General features: G+C 41.1%; 1 protein-coding gene across 7 annotated transcripts in view; it reads left to right on the top strand.

Annotated features, from left to right (window-relative positions):
- Window positions 1–17,610, top strand: part of DCAF8 (DDB1 and CUL4 associated factor 8) — a 47,886-nt gene that overhangs the window by 24,183 nt on the left and 6,093 nt on the right. For all 7 annotated transcript variants that reach the window (XM_009241840.3, XM_063720660.1, NM_001133560.1 and 4 more), the window contains 7 exon segments: window positions 558–698; window positions 2,072–2,166; window positions 7,938–8,048; window positions 13,700–13,772; window positions 14,244–14,301; window positions 14,814–14,921; window positions 16,633–16,763. In XM_009241840.3, the coding sequence (XP_009240115.1) occupies window positions 558–698; window positions 2,072–2,166; window positions 7,938–8,048; window positions 13,700–13,772; window positions 14,244–14,301; window positions 14,814–14,921; window positions 16,633–16,763 (717 nt within the window).

Below are 17,610 nucleotides of genomic sequence, written 5' to 3' on the forward strand. Positions count from 1 at the left end.
TAGGGTTATGAGGATTAAGTAACAATAGAAGCTAAGCAGTTAGAACTGTGACTGGTACTTAATAAACGTTTGATAAATGTTAGCTTATACTGTTGTTATTCCGGAAAGATTTTACTCCTTGGCCCCATCTACTGTACTGGTACCAGCCATTTATCCTAAGGGTGTTCTCTTTTCTTCCCTGACCTTCCCCCTATTTTCCTTTTTCTTTGTGGCAAATTTATATTTGCTTTCTGAATCAAGGTAGATTTTTTCCTCCTCTATTCCTTTTCTCCCCTGCTAGGTACAGTCCTAGTTCATCTGAGCTCTTACCATGTGCCAGTTCAATCTTCCAGAGCCAACTGAAATGCTCTCTTACATCAAAGGAAGTTTTTTCTCTCCCTTTCCTTTAACTCCTGGAAGAAATTGGGCTTAGCCAGCTGTACAAGAGTAGGAAAGCTAAGTTTCCAGCTGTCATGTAAGAAAAGGGGGTAAGTTGAGGTCATCATCGTATTTTTCATTCTCAAGTTTACCTCTCTCATTTCTTTTGTGTGTCCTTTTTTTCATTCTTAACACCCCAGGCCAAGTTTCTTCCTAACAGTGGTGATTCTACTCTGGCCATGTGTGCCCGTGACGGGCAGGTTCGGGTAGCAGAACTGTCTGCCACACAGTGTTGCAAGAATACAAAACGTGTGGCCCAGCACAAGGGAGCATCCCACAAGGTAAGTAAGACCTTGCTCCAAAATTTATGCAATCCAAATCCTCTGTGGTTCTCAGCCAAGGTTCTCCCTTATCTCTGCCCATTGTGTCACATTTGTTGTGGTCACGTGCCTCACCTCTTTCAGTCCTAAGATTTGTAGTTAAGAAAGGAGCAAAAGCAGCCACCCTAAACTCCTAGGAAGGCAAGTATCTGAAAGGTCCCTAGATCGTGCACTTATAGTATTTGGCTCCTAAGCTAAGCCATAGTTGGTTTGGAGATCTTTGAGGTCTCCTCTGCCCTCTAAACCTTTTACATTTATTCTGATTTTTTAGGGTATTTTGACAGTTTGAAGGTGCTAGTGGTTGATTCCTCATGTGTGAGAGCTTCAGCTTACCTGCTCAAACTCTCAGTTCACAAATAGCACTGTTTCTGGAAGCCCTATTTAAAGCTGGGAATATAGGCCAGATAATCCATGGTGGCAGCTAACAAGGAGTTAAGAGCTGCCAGTTTTAAGGTAGGCATGGTGGTGGTCTTTTGTGCCATGAAAAGAGGTTGGTACTCTCTTAGAAACCCTAAGCAAAAATATAGGTGGACCTGGAGTATCCTTTTCTAGCCAAGGTGGCCCAGGATATGTGAAAATTACCTATTTATTTGATTCTTAAGTCTATTCCTAACCCACTAGTAAACTGATTTTTAGTCGTAAGGAACTAAGATGTAAGGAATGAAGTTGGACACCATTTCTCTCTGCACTTAAGGGTATGGAATTGATTTTATTCGAGAATGAACTGTTGCTGGGTGTGGTGGCTTATGCCTGTAATCCCAATACTTTGGGAGGCTGAGGTGGGAGGACTGCTTGAGGCCAGGAGTTAGAGACCAGCCTGGGCAATATAGCAAGACCTCATCTGTGGAAAACAAAAAAAAAGTGAAAAAATTAACCAGATATAGTGCCTTGTGCCTCTAGTCCCAGCTACTTGGGCGGCTGAGGTGGGAGGATCACTTAAGCCCACAAGGTTGAGGCTTTAGTGAGCCATAATCATGCCACTGCACTTCAGCCTGGGTGGTAAAGTGAGACCCTGACTGGAAAAAAAGAAAATGAACTCTAATGGCTGATGTTTTTCTTTGGTATCTCTGTTCATATCTCTTGGAGACTCAGTTGAAATAGCAAATCAACTGTCCTTTGACTTGTACAGAATAAACAAAGCTATAAATAATTCGCATAGAACAAGAGTAAGTGGGCTTAGATTATGTCCTTTCCTGGGATTTTATGACAAAAAGGTAGACATTTCTCTTTTTGGGACATTTTAAGTGCAGCCCTTCCTAAAGTTATAGGAATGAACTAGATGACCTCTAATTCTAATATTTAGAAACCTCATGTTTTTCCTTTTTCTTCTTCAGTTGGCACTGGAACCAGACTCTCCCTGTACGTTCTTATCTGCAGGTGAAGATGCAGTTGTTTTCACCATTGACCTGAGACAAGACCGCCCAGCGTCGTAAGTGTAGCAGTAATATCATTACAGAACTGTATCTCTTAGCCTTGAACATATTCCATATGTCTTGGCAATGCCTAACTCTGGTTCATCAGAATAGTACCTTTGTGCCTATGGTTAAGAGGTAGTTTAAGGTTAAGGGGAATTCCTTACTTCCTGTCTTTCTCAGTAGTGAAATACTATTCAGTCTACCTTCATTTCTCAGTTTACTTATTATATGTGGCCTTTAATAATTTGATGATCTTTTGCTCTTTATTCACTTGGGTATCATTCATTTTACCCACAGAAAGCACATTATTCCACAAACTCATGTAGAGGTACAGTCCTGTAAGTTTTAAATTTAAATAAATTTTAAATTTAGTTATTTATAGAAACATACAAACGTGATAAAATTTGGACAAAAATACTGGTAGCTGTAGTTGAATTCTGTTTTATCACAGTTCATTTGTATGTGAATCTGAGACTCATCGATAAATTTTATTCCTTTTTAACTGTGTGGTATCATAGAAAAAACACGGCATCTTGTTTGGATCCAGGCGGACCTAGGTCAAATCTCAAATCAGGCACTACTAGTTATGACTTACATAACCTTCTGAACCTCATTTTCTTCAGCCTTGCTATGGGCATATTTTTTTCCCTCCCTCCCTCCTTCCCTCTCTAGTAGTTTCTATGAGGATTTATAAATATATATATATATACACACACAAATATAAACACATATATATACACATACATATATACACACACATACACATGTACACACATATATACACACATATTTATATACACACATATACACACATATGTACACACATATACACACACATATATTTATATACACACATGTATATATATGTATGTATATGTATATGTGTGTGTGTGTATGTGTGTGTGATGCCTCAGCATAATGTTTAACACCATGGCTGAAATTGATTAAGTTTTAGCTAATAATTATTTTAGTTTCCTTTTTTCATTTTTATTGCTCTTATAATAAACAAATACTTCTTGTTTAAGAGATTCAAATAATAAAGTATACAGACAAAATGTAAATGCTCCCTCAGTCCCCCCCACCATTTTTCTAGCTATTGAAAACCATTGTGGGCAGGGCACAGTGGCTCACGCCTGTAATCCCAGCACTTTGGGAGGCCAAGGCAGATGGATCACTTGAGGTCAGGAGTTTGAGACCAGCCTGGCCAACATGGCAAAACCTCACCTCTACTAAAAATACAAAAATTAGCCGGACATGTTGGCGTGTGCCTGTAATCCTAGCTACTCAGGAGGCTGAGGCAGGAGAATCACTTGAACCTGGGAGGTGGAGGTTGCAGTGAGCTGAGATCGTGCCACTGCACTCCATCCTGAGTGACGGAGCAAAACTCCATCTCAAAAAAAAAAAAAAAAAAAATCATTGTAAGTAATTTTGAACACCTTTTTAGTCCCTTTTGTATACATTTTGCACCTAAATACATATATACACTTTCTCCTTTCTCCCCATAAGTATACTTGTATGTATATATAAACATATATGTATGTTTCTGCAGTTTGCTTTTTTCATATTACAATGTGGGAGATTTTTCTGTGTTGGACCATAAAAGCTACCTTGTTGTTAACCATGAGAGAAATGTCATAGCATTGGTGTACCACAGTTTATTTAACCTTTACCGTATTGATAGATATCTAGAGTGTTTATTGTCTTGTTTGTCTTAAAGATTATTATAACAAATCTTGGTCGGGTGCAGTGGCTCATGCCTGTAACCCCAGCACTTTGTGGATCACTTGAGGTCAGGAGTTCGAGACCAGCCTGGCCAACGTGGTGAAACCTCGTCTCTACTGAAAGTACAAAAATTAGCCATGTGTGGTGGCACATGCCTATAATCCCAGCTACTCAGGAGGCTGAGACAGGAGAATCGCTTGAACCCAGGAGGTGGAGGTTGCAGTGAGCTGAGATCATGCCACTGTACTCCAGCCTGGTTGACAGAGCAAGACTGTCTCAAAAAAAAAAAAAAATTATTATAACAGATCTTATAGGTCAGTACCAGTATTGAGTAAGGGATGGCAATGATTTACATAGGTCATAAGTAAAATATAAATTATTTTATATTGGGGAATATAACATGAAGGCTGATTATTACTAGACTTATTTTTGGAGAGCTAAGTCCAGAAAAAGCTGTTTGGATAGTAGAAGAATTTCTACAACAGCTTAAAAGATAGAAATGTTTTAGGCTTGGGGAAAAGATATGTTGCTTGTTTATATAACCTTCAAGAGGACAAAGATTGGGAGATTTATAGTGGAAATGGAACAAGCCTAAATGACAAGGGTTCTGCCTTCTAGTACTAGCTTTGTAGTTATCTGACTTTGAGGAAATCATTTAATCTTTTGAACTATGTGATGTTTGTTATTTCCAGTTCTAAAGTTCCAGGGTTCTGTAATGGTAATGGAAGATTAGCAAGTTTTTCATAAGGAAGAGCAAAAAAGCAAAAAATGATAGTAAGTTTATTTAATATGCTGTGTTAAAGAGTTGTGAAACAGAATGAGATCTTATCCTGTGGATCAGGTTCAGAGGGAAACTACTGTTAGGCCACCAGGAATTGAATCTGGTTCAAGGAATGAATAGAGCGAATGACTTTGGCAGATTATTGAATTTAGAATGAAATTATATAGGCAGAAAGTCTGGCTGAGAGTTAACCATGAATCTGAACATAAGCAATGATAGGTGGGATAGACTCTAAAGAGGGGTACAAGGAGAAAATGAAGAGTAGAAGGAGGCCCAAATCTAGATTTGAGTAATAAAGACAGTGAGTCTTTAAAGTTTTTGTTGTAAGGGTTAAAGTACTGTTACAGGCTGGCATGGGGTGAAAAGCTGAACATCTGCTTATGTCAGTGGCATTTTTTTTTTTTTTTGAGGTGGAGTCTCACTCTTTCGCTCAGGCTGGAGTACAGTGGCATGATCTTGTCAGAGGCATTTTTGTGTGAAGTTGGCATAAGGGAGATTTTCTTTTGTATATATATGATGATAGCTAAGTCTCTGAAAGCTAATGAAATTGACTAACATCTTAGGAAAAGAGTTTGATTTGAAACTGTGGATGGAATATTCCTTTAGCCAGTGGAAGCCAGTTTGAGGTATTCTTCAAAGAAATCCTTTGGTCTCATCTGTAATTATTTTTCCCTTTTTGCTGGGACATACTTGCTCATTAATTTTAAGGCAAAATTTGGTGAATTTGTTTAATGTTTCCTCTAATGTGAACATTTTTTCCTCCTATTGCCATGATAATCATTTTTATAGCACCTCTGCATGTCCCCTGCAGAGTTCAAGGTACTTTGCATTTACCCATCAGGAGGGAGAAATGTTTGTTTTATGGGATTAAGTTGAGGCATAGAAAGATTGAGCTCTTCGTCAGGATTACATAACTGTGGAGCCAGTACTTCATAATCTATTCCTTAATTTCTTCATTTTGCTTCCACATGGTAACTTTTGTATTTGTTTGACCTTGTCCTTCTGAAATTTCAAATTGCTAAGGAAATGAGATGGTCCTGTGGGAAGGAGCAGCATCAGCTCCTACTCTCTTTCCCTGTCTAAAACTCATATTAGAGCAGTCTCTTAGCTAGTTTTGTCCCTGAAGCTGTTATTCTTTTGACATGTTTCCTGCCTTGTGTTTTTGAGGTGTGTGGGGGACACCATTAGGGGATGGAGGTTTCCCCTAATGACATTCATTTTCAGTGCCCTCTGTATTTTTTTTGTTTTGTTTTTAATTTTAAAATAAATAGAGATGGGAGCTCACTATGTTGCCTAGGCTGGTCTTGAACTCCTGGATTCAAACGATCCTCCCACCTCAGTCTCCCAAAGTGCTGGGATTATAGTCATGAGCCACTACACCTGGTCCTCTGTATTCATTTAATGAAAAGCTGCAGAGATATTAAGTAAAATCTCTCCACTTTGCCTAGAACAGTTCTAGGCTGAAGTGACTTTGGCTGTGCAGAAAGGATGCTAAAATCATTTCTTTACAAAGAAACTTGTTGTCATGGTTATATTTCTTTATGTTTCCATAGCATCAGAAATAAATAAAACCTTAGACTTAAAAACAAAAACTAAAGCCAAGCCTCTTCTTATAGTTTCTTGAAGTCTTACCTTTCCTGTAAATTTACCAACCTTCATTATGTCATATTTGACTAATTGAATGCTTAGATCTGAGAAGAATATTCATCATGCCACCCTTAACCTGGAACAAATTATGGCTGTTTTAGACAGATTCTTCTGGATTTCTTTAGTGAAAAATTTATCAGTTTTCAGTGTGCATATTTTAAGCTGGGTTTTTTATTTTTTTACTTTTTGAGACAGGGTCTCACTTTGTCACCTAAGCAGAAGTACAGTGGCAAGACCACGGGTCACTGCAGCCTCAACTTTCTGGACTCAAGGAATCCTTACACCTCAGCCTCCTGAGCAGCTGGGACTATAGGTGCATGCCACCACACTGGCTAATTTTTTATAACACTTTTTTTTTTTTTTTTTTTTTTTTTGAGACAGAGTCTCCCTCTGCCACCCAGGCTGGAGTGCAGTGGCACGATCTTGGTCCACTGGAACCTCTGCCTCCTGGATTCAAGCAGTTCTTCTGCCTCAGCCTCCCAAGTAGCTGGGATTACAGGTGCATGCCACCATGCCCGGCTAATTTTTGTATTTTTGGTAGAGATGGGATTTCACCATGTTGTCCAGGCTGGTCTTGAACTCCTGACCTCGTGATCCACCCGCCTCGGCTTCCCAAAGTGCTGGGATTACAGGCGTGAGCCACTGCACCCGGCTTTTTATAATAATTTTTTATAGAGATGGGGTCTTGCTATGTTGCCCAGGGTGATCTTGAGCTCCTAGCCTCAAGTGTTCCTCCCAAAGTGCTGGGATTATAGGCATGAGCCAGTGCCTGGTTTGGGTTGGTTTGGGTTAGGTTTTAAATGACTTTTTTTTTTTGAGACTTTTTTTTTTTTTGAGACAGTCTTGCTCCGTTGCATAGGCTGGAGTACCGTGGCATGATCTCTGCTCACTGCAGCCTCTACCTACCAGGCTCAAGTGATTCTCCTCCCTCAGCCTCCTGAGTAGCTGGGATTGTCCTGAGTAGCTGAGGTTGTAGGCATGCGCCACCACGCCTGGCTAATTTTTGTGTTTTCAGTAGAGATGGGGTCTCGCCATGTTGGCCAGGCTGGTCTCAAACTCCTGGCCTCAAGTGACCCACCCGCCTCAGTCTCCCAAAGTGTAGGGATTACAGGCGTGAGCCACCATACCTGGCCATAACTTACATTTTAATGGAATCTGAGCAATAGTCTCTGACCTTAAGGTCTTTTTTAGCCTACTGTTTCTGGGATTCTTCTTCCACGTCTCTCCTTGTTCCCAGGTGATAGGGAAGATGTATTTATAAATAAAGGGTAGGAAGGTATCTGTAGTTTTGTCTGATTAATAACTGGCTGTTATTGTGTTGGACTCCAGCTAAACTGAGGCTTCCTGAAGAGTGGTACATTCATATACCTTTAGTTTATACTTCTTAAGGAACACTAGAAAGTGACTTCACTACATGTTTTTTTTCCCCAATCCCCAAAGTCCCATATAATAAATGTATGTGCTTTTTTCCTGTTGTTACGTACAAAACAAACAGAGAAAACACAACACTTCTTTCTTTCCAAATGAGAATCTCTTTGGTTTCTTATTAGCCGTGTTACTCTCTTGGCTCTCCTTTGCCATGACCATCTGGATCTTTTGGAGTATATAACTTTCTGTGCTTTTCTACTCTTAAAGGAAACTGGTGGTGACAAAAGAGAAAGAGAAGAAAGTGGGGCTGTATACGATCTATGTGAATCCTGCCAATACCCACCAGTTTGCAGTGGGTGGACGAGATCAGTTTGTAAGGTGAGTTTGTGGCTCTTTTGTGTCTTTGACAGTTTATAAGACTGATGCATTGTATGCTACCAGGTGCTCCTTTATGGAGAGTTATGAATTTTTTAGGAATCCATTAACTATTACCTTGAATTTTTTACCATTTTCCAAAAATCTTACATGCCTTTGGAAATGTTCTGTTCTCTAATGTAACAGTCTCTGAGGGGTGACTTTACATATTTTAGAGATTATCAAGTTTTAAAAAAGTTAGATGATGGTCAGGTGCAGTGGCTCACACCTGTAATCTCAGCACTTTGGGAGGTGAGGCGGGTGGATCACCTAAGGACAGGAGTTTGGGACCAGCCTGGCCAACATGGCAAAACTCTGTCTAAAAAAAAAAATACAAAAATTAGCCAGGCATGGTGGAACATGCCTGTAGTCCCAGCTGCTCAGGAGGCTGAGGCAGGAGGATCACTTGAGCTCAGGAGTCAGAGGTTGCAATGAGCCAAGATTGTGCCACTGCACTCCAGCCTGAATGACAGAGCGAGACTCTGTCTCAAAAAAGGAAAGAAAAGAAGTTAGATGAATTGACCAAGGTCCTCACATGGCAGCTAAGCCATAAATTTAGGTTTACCAGCAAGTACTATATTAGTAAAAAATCTTCTACCTTTTTCATATATAAATAAACGTGCACTAGAAATTTTAAATACTGGTTTTCAATTCAGAAATAGTTTGACTTGGGAGCACTTAGTGTGTGAACTGAGGGTTTTTTGGCTCTCACTGTCCTGAGCTACCACTTTTTTTTATCCATAGTGATATCTTTGTTACCGTGAACACCTTTTGTTAACACTGGCTCTTGAGACATGACCTAAGGAAAACAGACACTGTGGATTCAGTCTTCATATGTATTAATTTCCTCTGACCCTTAGTAATAAGCTGTATCCATCCCTATCCAGTTGGCCTATTTTAACTGTGTTTCTTTGGGCTCATCAGTTTGAAAGGAGAGAGAGGGACAAGATCACTAGAAAAATGAGTGACTTTTTTGCTTTCCTAATGGTAAGTGAAAAGCATCATCTTTCTTTTGAAATGAGAGCACATTTTATAGCTGTATTTCCAGATTCATTTTATTAGTAAGAATCATGGGGAGTAGGGTAAATTTTTAGAAAATACATGAGATGACTTTGCCTTGTTCAAGAATCCTGGACAAAACCATATTTCTCTCTTCTTACCCTATTCCCATGCCTTCAAAATTCATTTCCTCTAGTCACCAACAGTCTTTAAATGTGTAGCCATAGATTTTTTTTTTTTTTTAGACAGAGTTTCGCTCTTATTACCCATGCTGGAGTGCAATGATGCAATCTTGGCTCACTGCAACCTCCGCTTCCTGGGTTCAAGCGATTCTCCTGCCTCAGCCTCCCGAGTAGCTGGGATTACAGGCGCACGCCACCACGCCTGGCTAATTTTTTGTATTTTTAGTAGAACCGAGGTTTCACCATGTTAGCCAGGCTGGTCTCGAACTCCTGACCTCAGGTGATCTGCCCGCCTTGGCCTCCCAAAGTGCTGGGATTGCAGGCGTGAGCCACCGTGCCCGGCCGATTTTTTTTGTTTTTAGATAAGAAGCTGTTGATCAAAAAGGGTTGTAGTTTGTACAGATTTTCGGTTGCTGCCTCCTCCAAGTTGAGCATTCACTGAAATTTCGAGTTGAGAGTTCCTAGTTAGAGTTCCAGATTACTTGAAAAGTCTGTGTCTCTAACGAATTCCACCACTAGGACCAAGGTGTTTGGAGGGGAATGTAGTAGTTTGCTGTATTGAGAACTGTATTCATATGTATGTATGTATTCATATGTATTCATATGATATGTATATCGTATTGCCTTAACCCAAAGCTGATACTTTCCCAGGGTTAGAGTAAGGCTTAGAGTTTTAGCATTTCAACACAAGGAGAAATACTCAAATCTTCTGTCACTTATCAGCCTCAATATCCTCTATTGGCTGTTTACTTGGCAGAAGTTATGTGAAGATTTTTGTTTTTTTTTTTGAGACAGAATCTCACTTTGTTTCCCAGGCTGGAGTGTGGTGGCTCGATCTCGGCTCACTGCACTCTCTGTCTCCCGGGTTCAAGTGATTCTCATGCCTCAGCCTCCCAAGTAGCTGGGATTACAGGCATGTGCCACCTTGCCTGGCAATTTTTGTATTTTTAGTAGAGATACGGTTTTGCCATGTTGGCCAGGCTGGTCTCGAACTGTCTTCAAGTGATCCACCCACCTCGGCTTCTCAAAGTGCTGGGATTACAGTTGTGAAGCCACCGCGCCTGGCTATGTGAAGATTTTGAGGCACGCTGATCCTACACAAGCAGGTAGCCCTTTCAGCACTCCAGCTCTTCTCTGACATTAGGTTACACTCAACTTCTCTGGCACCTCTCCTGTGCAGCCAACTGAATGTTTTGAGGTTTCTCCTTTCTTATTCTTCCTTTGAAAGAACCCAAACAGCTCATCTTCTGGTATAAATTTGAAAACATTTTTGCTGAATATTATATATCATAACATTATTAACTTTTGCTCCTAGCCTAAAGGAATTACTTCAAGGGAATACAGAGAAATAGCTTACTCATCCATAAGGCTTTTGCATCATTAATACTGAATTTTAGTTTAGGGTTATTAAAAAGTATTTAAGGGAAGCTCTGGGGAGACATGCTTTTTGGCCTGTGGCCAAAAAAAAAAAAAAAAAAAAAGTAGGTAAGTAGAGGAGGTATAGGTGTGAGTCCCTACTACACCTGCTAAGCTAAGCTAATTCCTGCTTAGCTTAGTTTTAAGAATTTATAGGAGTAAAGAAAAAGAGAATATATCAGATGAATCCTTTAGTGGTAAATTTGGCTGACATGAAAATTTATTGCTAAAGGGTTAGGTATAGGCCCTGATTGATGAAGCACAGTCAGTAAATCATCTCTTCATTCCCCAGTTCTTAAGCCAACATCAGCAACACTGAGAGAACATTAGATTAAAGGCAGGTACAGAAGAGAGACTTAGGGTAACAAGTTAGTGGGTACCTGAAGGCATGTGGGAAGAGATGTGGTAAAGGTGTGGAGAGGATGCTAAAACGATTCCTTACGAGACTTAAAATATCAAGGGGCTTGGTGTGGTAGCTCATGACTATAAAACTAGAGCACTTTGGAAGGCCAAAGCTGGAGGATAGCTTGAGGTCAGGAGTTCAAGGCCAACTTGGGCAATATAACAAGACTGTGTTTCTACCAAAAAAAAAAAAATTGAGAAAAAATTTTAATTTTTTAATTAATTAAATATCTCCAGGTGTGGTGGTATGCTCCTGTAGTCCCAACTACTTGGGAGGCAGAGGAGGCTCTCTTGAGCCCAGGAGTTTGAGGCTACAGTGAGCTGTGATTACACCACTGCACTCCATCCTGGATGACAGAGTGAGACCCTGTCTCAAAAAAATAAATAACTAAAAGTAAAATATAAACTATCAAGGGCCTATCATATGTTCAGAAAGTAGTAGGAAAGTTTGTATTAATCTTTCTATGCTTACTGTCTATCACAGGGCTTGACAAACTGTAGTGCTTGTTTTTATAAATAAAGTTTTATTGGAACACAGCCATGGCCTTCCTTTACATGTAGTTTATGACCACTTTCATGCTACAATGGCAAAATTCAACAGTTTTAATAGAGATTAGATGGTTTGCCAGTTTACCAGCTTAAAACATTTACTGTCTTGTCCTTTAAGAAAAAGTTTGCCAAACTCTGTTCTAACATCATATGTAGAATATAGTAGGTTATTAATAAACAATTAGTTGGGGTGTACTGGCTTATACCTGTAATCCCAGCACTTTGGGAGGCTGAGGCAGGAGAATCTTTTGAGGCCAGGAGTTTGAGACCAAACTGGGCAGATGCTGTCTCCACCAAAAAATAAAAATATTAGCCCAGCATGGTGGTGTGTGCCTGTAGTCCCAGCTACATGGGAGGTTGAGGCGGGAGGATCATGTGAGCTGGGGACGTCAAGGCTTAAGTCATCAGTAACCTAACTGCCAAAGCAAACAATGTACTTTTCAAGTCTTTTTCTCTACTCTTGACATTATTACTCCTTCCCTGAAACACCTCTCCTTGATGTCCAACCACTCCTCAGTGTTGTTCATGGGTGTGTCTTCCTTTCTCCACCCATTAAATGCTGATGTTCTCCAGTAGCTCAGTTTTCAGCTCTCATCTTACTCTATACCAGGGAATTTTAACTTGAAGTACAAGTATTATGTGAACCTCCAGAAAGTATGCTTATGTGCATTTTTCTGTGGAGAAGGGACTAGAGTTTTCATTATATTCTGAAAGAGGCCAGAGATTCTAAAGGGGGAAGGGAAAATCCTCTGTGTTTTCCCTTGGAGATCTAATTCCAATGCTTTAACTACCACCTTACACACGGATATATGACTTACATCTGTGTCTGCAGACCACAGTTATTCTGAACTCTAGACTTACACCTGCTTAACAAATGGATATAATTAACTGATGACTTCAGCCAGAGAAGTCTCAGTGGTGAGTTGAGGACCAAAACCAGATTAGGATGGACTGAGAAGTGAATAGGAAGTAAGGAAGTGGAAATATTGAATGTTGATTGTTGTTTTCAGTAGTGTAACTGTAAGGGGAAGGAGAAAAAAAGCAATAGTAGGAAAGGACAGTCAGCAGAAGGATTTTTAGAAAGTGGCCAGCTGGCGATGAGGAAGAGGTTGAGAAATTAGATAATCATCAACAAGGTCCCTGGAAGGATGAAATGAAGAGCATTTTTCAAGAGATTGGCTCTGAGATTGGAAGAGACTGGGTGAGGACAGATACTGGATCTGTCTTGTTCCTCACTGTATTTCTAGCACCTAGCATAATATTTGACGCATAATATGTGTGTCCTAAATATTTGAGTTTAAAGCTTGGATTAGACAGAGGAAGGAAGGTGAAGGTGTAGTGTGCTTGATAAGAATGAGGAAAGGAGAGGGAGTCTTGAGGATATGGGTGGTAGTTTTTAATAATTATTGTGGGGTATGAGAGGGAGAACAGGCCAAATAAAGTTTCAAGGAGGGATTACAGACCCATTGACTTAACATTAAGCATGGTTTCTGCCCATAAGTAACCTTTTTCGGTAGGTAACGTACATGTAAAAAGCTCCATACTAATGTTGTTTCAGTGAAAATTAGCAGTATGTGATATAAAACTTGAGGAGAGAGATAAACCACTTCAAACTGACAGAATTGAGGATTGCCACTTAAAATGGGAAGTATGTGGATGAAGGATTTAGGGTTTGCCTGGCCAACATGATGAAACTCTGTCTCTACTAAAAATACAAAAATTAGCCGGGTGTGGTGGTGTGTGCCCATAGTCCAAGCTACTTAGGAGGCTGAGGCAAGAGAATCGCTTGAACCCATGAGGCAGAGGTTGCAGTAAGCCCGGGTCATGCCACTGCACTACAGCCTGGGTGACAGAGCAGGACCCCGTCTCAAACAAACAAAAAAAAGATTTAGGGTTTGGAAATGGATTGGAAAAGGGATGCCCTTTAAGGAAGAGCACAAACCAGAAGCTTGGTTTGGAAAATGTTATCTGCATCCAGCTGGCAGTTTCCCGCCACTACATCAAATTGCAGCTCTTCAAGGGATTCGTTTGTACATTTTTACATTTTCATTGCCTTTCCAACTGTAGGATTTATGACCAGAGGAAAATTGATGAGAATGAGAACAATGGAGTACTCAAGAAGTTCTGTCCTCATCACCTGGTAAGATTCATGAAGGGCCAGTTGCTCCAGGCTTCCCTGACTCAACCCCAAGGCTGCACCTGAACTTGTTGGTATGGTGGGAAGAGCTTGGACTTTCAAGTCAGTCATCTGGATTTGAATCCTGGCTTTACCACTTACCAGCTTTGTGATCTTGGCAGTCACTTCACTTCTGATAGCCTCAGTTTTTTAATCGACAAAATAGAAATAAAAATAACTGCCTTGCACCTTGATGGTGAGGCCTAATGAGACAGTGTACGTAAAATGGCTAGCACATGGATGACAACCAAAAGAAAGCCCCAAGATGCTACCCCCTGAGGTGGTCATGTTTCATCAGTTGTACTCTTGTCTCTGTCTGTCTTTCTCAAATCTCTGGGAGAAGATATAGGGGAGTTTGAAGGAAAAGCTGTTTCCTGAAGATGGTGTAACAAATGGGGGGGTGGGGCATCAGTCAGTATCTGCTCCTTATTGCAGGTGAACAGTGAGTCCAAAGCAAACATCACCTGTCTTGTGTACAGCCACGACGGCACAGGTACGTGAGCAGGGCCCAGCTCCTAGGCTGGCATGCCCCCTCTGTCTAGGGAGCTGCTGAGCCAGTGAGGCATGTGCCCTCCAGTGCTCACCACTGTGCTATAGCTCCAAGTAGAGCAGCTGGGGAGTAACTGCTGATGGTGAGCACATAGCGGGAGGATATAGTAGATGACCCTTGGAGATGCCAGGTACCATTTGCAGAATGCTGCAGATGATATTTGGCAGGGCCTGTCCTGAAGCCCAGGTTGCTTGCCTGAGCAGATTCTTATGCCTTTGACTCATTCCTGAGTTAATGGGTATGACCTTTTTGAGCATTCTGCTGCCCCTGGGTTGGCAGTGTGTTCTTAGTCTACCCTGTACAGTCGGACTTGCCTGGCGTTCCAAATAAGATGGGTGCTACACCTGGGTATTTGGAGGGGGCACTACTGGCAAGAAGCCCCACCCCAACCCCCAACTCCTGGTCCCTGCTTTTTTCAGCCTTTGCCTTCACTGCTATGTTCTTGTTGTTGGCAGAGCTCCTGGCCAGTTACAATGATGAAGACATTTACCTCTTCAACTCCTCTCACAGTGATGGGGCCCAGTATGTTAAGAGATACAAGGGCCACAGAAATAATGCCACAGGTGAGACTGTCTTCCTAGGTTTCTTTGGCCCAAGCCTGTTGGCTTTGGAGGTCCACAGTGTCTTACTCAGGTTATACAAATAGAAACTACCTGCCTGTGTTGCCATGGGCACTGAGGGGTTACCCTGAATTGGGTTGGAGTTTTCATGTTTTCTCTGCTATGCTAGAGGAGAAAGCGCTCAAGAGCATCTCTTGCCACTCCAATAATGTTGCTTCTAATTGGTTTGGACATAAGGAGACTACACTAATGGTTTTTAAGATTTCAGGCAACTTCAAAATAAGCACAGATGCCTTGTTAGGGAGTCAGGGAAAGCCCTCTTTAGTCAGTGGTCCTGAATTGCTTAAAATAGGAAGTGACCTTATACCTCTAGGAGGGAAGAGTAAATGATTCTTTTAGATGAGGCAGAAGAGGAGGAATGGTAGTAGTAACTAGCCCAAGACTGGCCTGTTTTGTTCCATGTCTGTGGTTCCCAAACTTTGGGGCACATTGAAATCATCTGATGTTTTTTGTTTTGTTTTGTGTTTATGAGACAGGATCTCACTCTGTTGTCCAGGCTGGAGTGCAGTGGTGCAATTATGGCTCACTGCAGCCCCAACCTCCCAGGCACTGCAGCCCCAACCTCCCGGGCTCAGGTGATCTTCCCACTTCAGCCTCTTGAGTAGCTGGGACTACAGGTGCATGCCTCTACACCTGGCTAATTTTTGTATTTTTTGTGGAGATGGGGTTTCACCATGTTGCCTAAGCTGGTCTCTAACTCCTGGGCTCAAGTGATCGCCTGCCTCGACTTCCCAAAGTGCTGGGCATGAGCCACCAATCCCAATCCTGGTGTTCTTTTAAAAATAACAGTTTGGCCTTAACCCCATATATTTTGATTTAATAGGGATGGGCTGCAACTTGAGCACTGAGATTTTTAAAAACTACCCACATGATTCTAATGTCCAGAAAGGTTGAGGAATCATTACTCTATTGTTACCACTCCTAACAGATACCTGTCATGATTTTGTCTTGGAGATAGCAGTTAGAGATTAGTTTTTTTTTTTTTTTTTTTTTTTCCTGAGCTGGTAAGAAGGGAGGGAAAAATCTGTTCTTGAATCTCAGTACACAGGCAGATAAAGGAAGGGTGCCAGTCTCATGGCCAATTTTGTACTGACCATAGTCATTGGAACTCTTGGCTTCTTTTACTGATTCCGGAGACTGGAGCCCTGTTAATGGTAGCGAACACAGATCACTTGCTTCTTGAGGCAGTTGTGGCATATACCTTCATCAGCCTCAGATCAGCTGATGACCCCAGAAATATTGACAAGGTACCAATGAAGTCCACATACCAAAGATAATCCTAGGCCATAAGACAGTGCTGCCTAAGAGTAGGCAGAGCTGGGACGATTCAGGGTGGGACAGGTAAGGGATTAGAGAGGCCTGTGGTTACTTGATAGGGTATAAACTTACGAGATGAGGCTGCTGCTAAAGGACTGCAGATTCCTCTGCCCTAAGGAACGAGGTCTTTGGGAGAATATAAATCATCTCTGGGACTGGTGTGATTCTTATAACTATCTGTTAAACATGCGTAATCTCTTGATGTGTTTTGAGCAAATGAAAATCTTTGGCCCTCAGCTGATTTAGAGTTTGTGAATAACTAAATTCCCTTTGAGATGAATATATGTAGGCCTGATGCCAGCCCTCATGTGGTTTGTTCCCTCATTTATCATTTCAGTAAAAGGCGTCAATTTCTATGGCCCCAAGAGTGAGTTTGTGGTGAGCGGTAGTGACTGTGGGCACATCTTCCTCTGGGAGAAATCATCCTGCCAGATTATTCAGTTCATGGAGGGGGACAAGGGAGGCGTGGTGAGTATGGTGTGCTGAGCTGGCTGGCTCCCTAATCTCTCCAGTCATTAAGGTAGGTTTTAGCAGGGACACTGAATTCTCACTGTGACTACATGATACCATGTTTTAGAGGTCCAGCCAGCCATAAAAGACTAGTTAGCCTGGGAGTGCTGAGTTTTTGATGGAGTATTTTCTTCCTGTTCCTATCTTCTGTCCCTGTAAAGCACAGTTTATTGAGACAAGAAAGGGATCTTAGGGAAGAACCTCTGTCCTGTCCTGAGTGGTGTAACTTATCTCTAGGCATGCACCTTTTCCAAATGAAAAAGCGTTAGTGTTCAGGGCGTACCCTCCTACACAAGGCTAAAGATTTCTCCATGTCTCTTCCCTTTAAACTAAACTAAGTAGTGATCTTCGCTGGATCTTAGATCAGCAGATAAAAGCTATAAAGAGCATTTTTTGGACAGCTGGGAAAATTAGAATATGGTTTATACATTAGATAACATGGTATTCAATATTAAATTGATTTGATTACTTAGGAGAATATTCTTGTACTTAAGAGATACATGTTGAAGTATTTAGGGGTGAAATGTCATGTTTACATTCAAGTAGATAACAAACACATATAAATGTGTACATATAAGGAGAAAGCAAATGTGGCAATTTTTTTTTAGTAGCTGAGCAGTCTGCTTGCTGTATAACCCATGATCATATCATAGTCTGCCTGTCCTTTGAGTTCTGCAGCCCTCTGTGGAGTTAGGGCAAAAAGGAAGAGTGAGAATCAAGTTAGGGAATGAAGAGCGATCAGCTCTTAAGATATATCTGGTTAACCTTATCTTTTTTTTTTTTTTTTTTTTTTTTTTTTTTGAGA

The sequence above is a fragment of the Pongo abelii genome, chromosome 1, assembly GCF_028885655.2.
Source record: "Pongo abelii isolate AG06213 chromosome 1, NHGRI_mPonAbe1-v2.0_pri, whole genome shotgun sequence".
NCBI lineage: Eukaryota > Metazoa > Chordata > Mammalia > Primates > Hominidae > Pongo > Pongo abelii.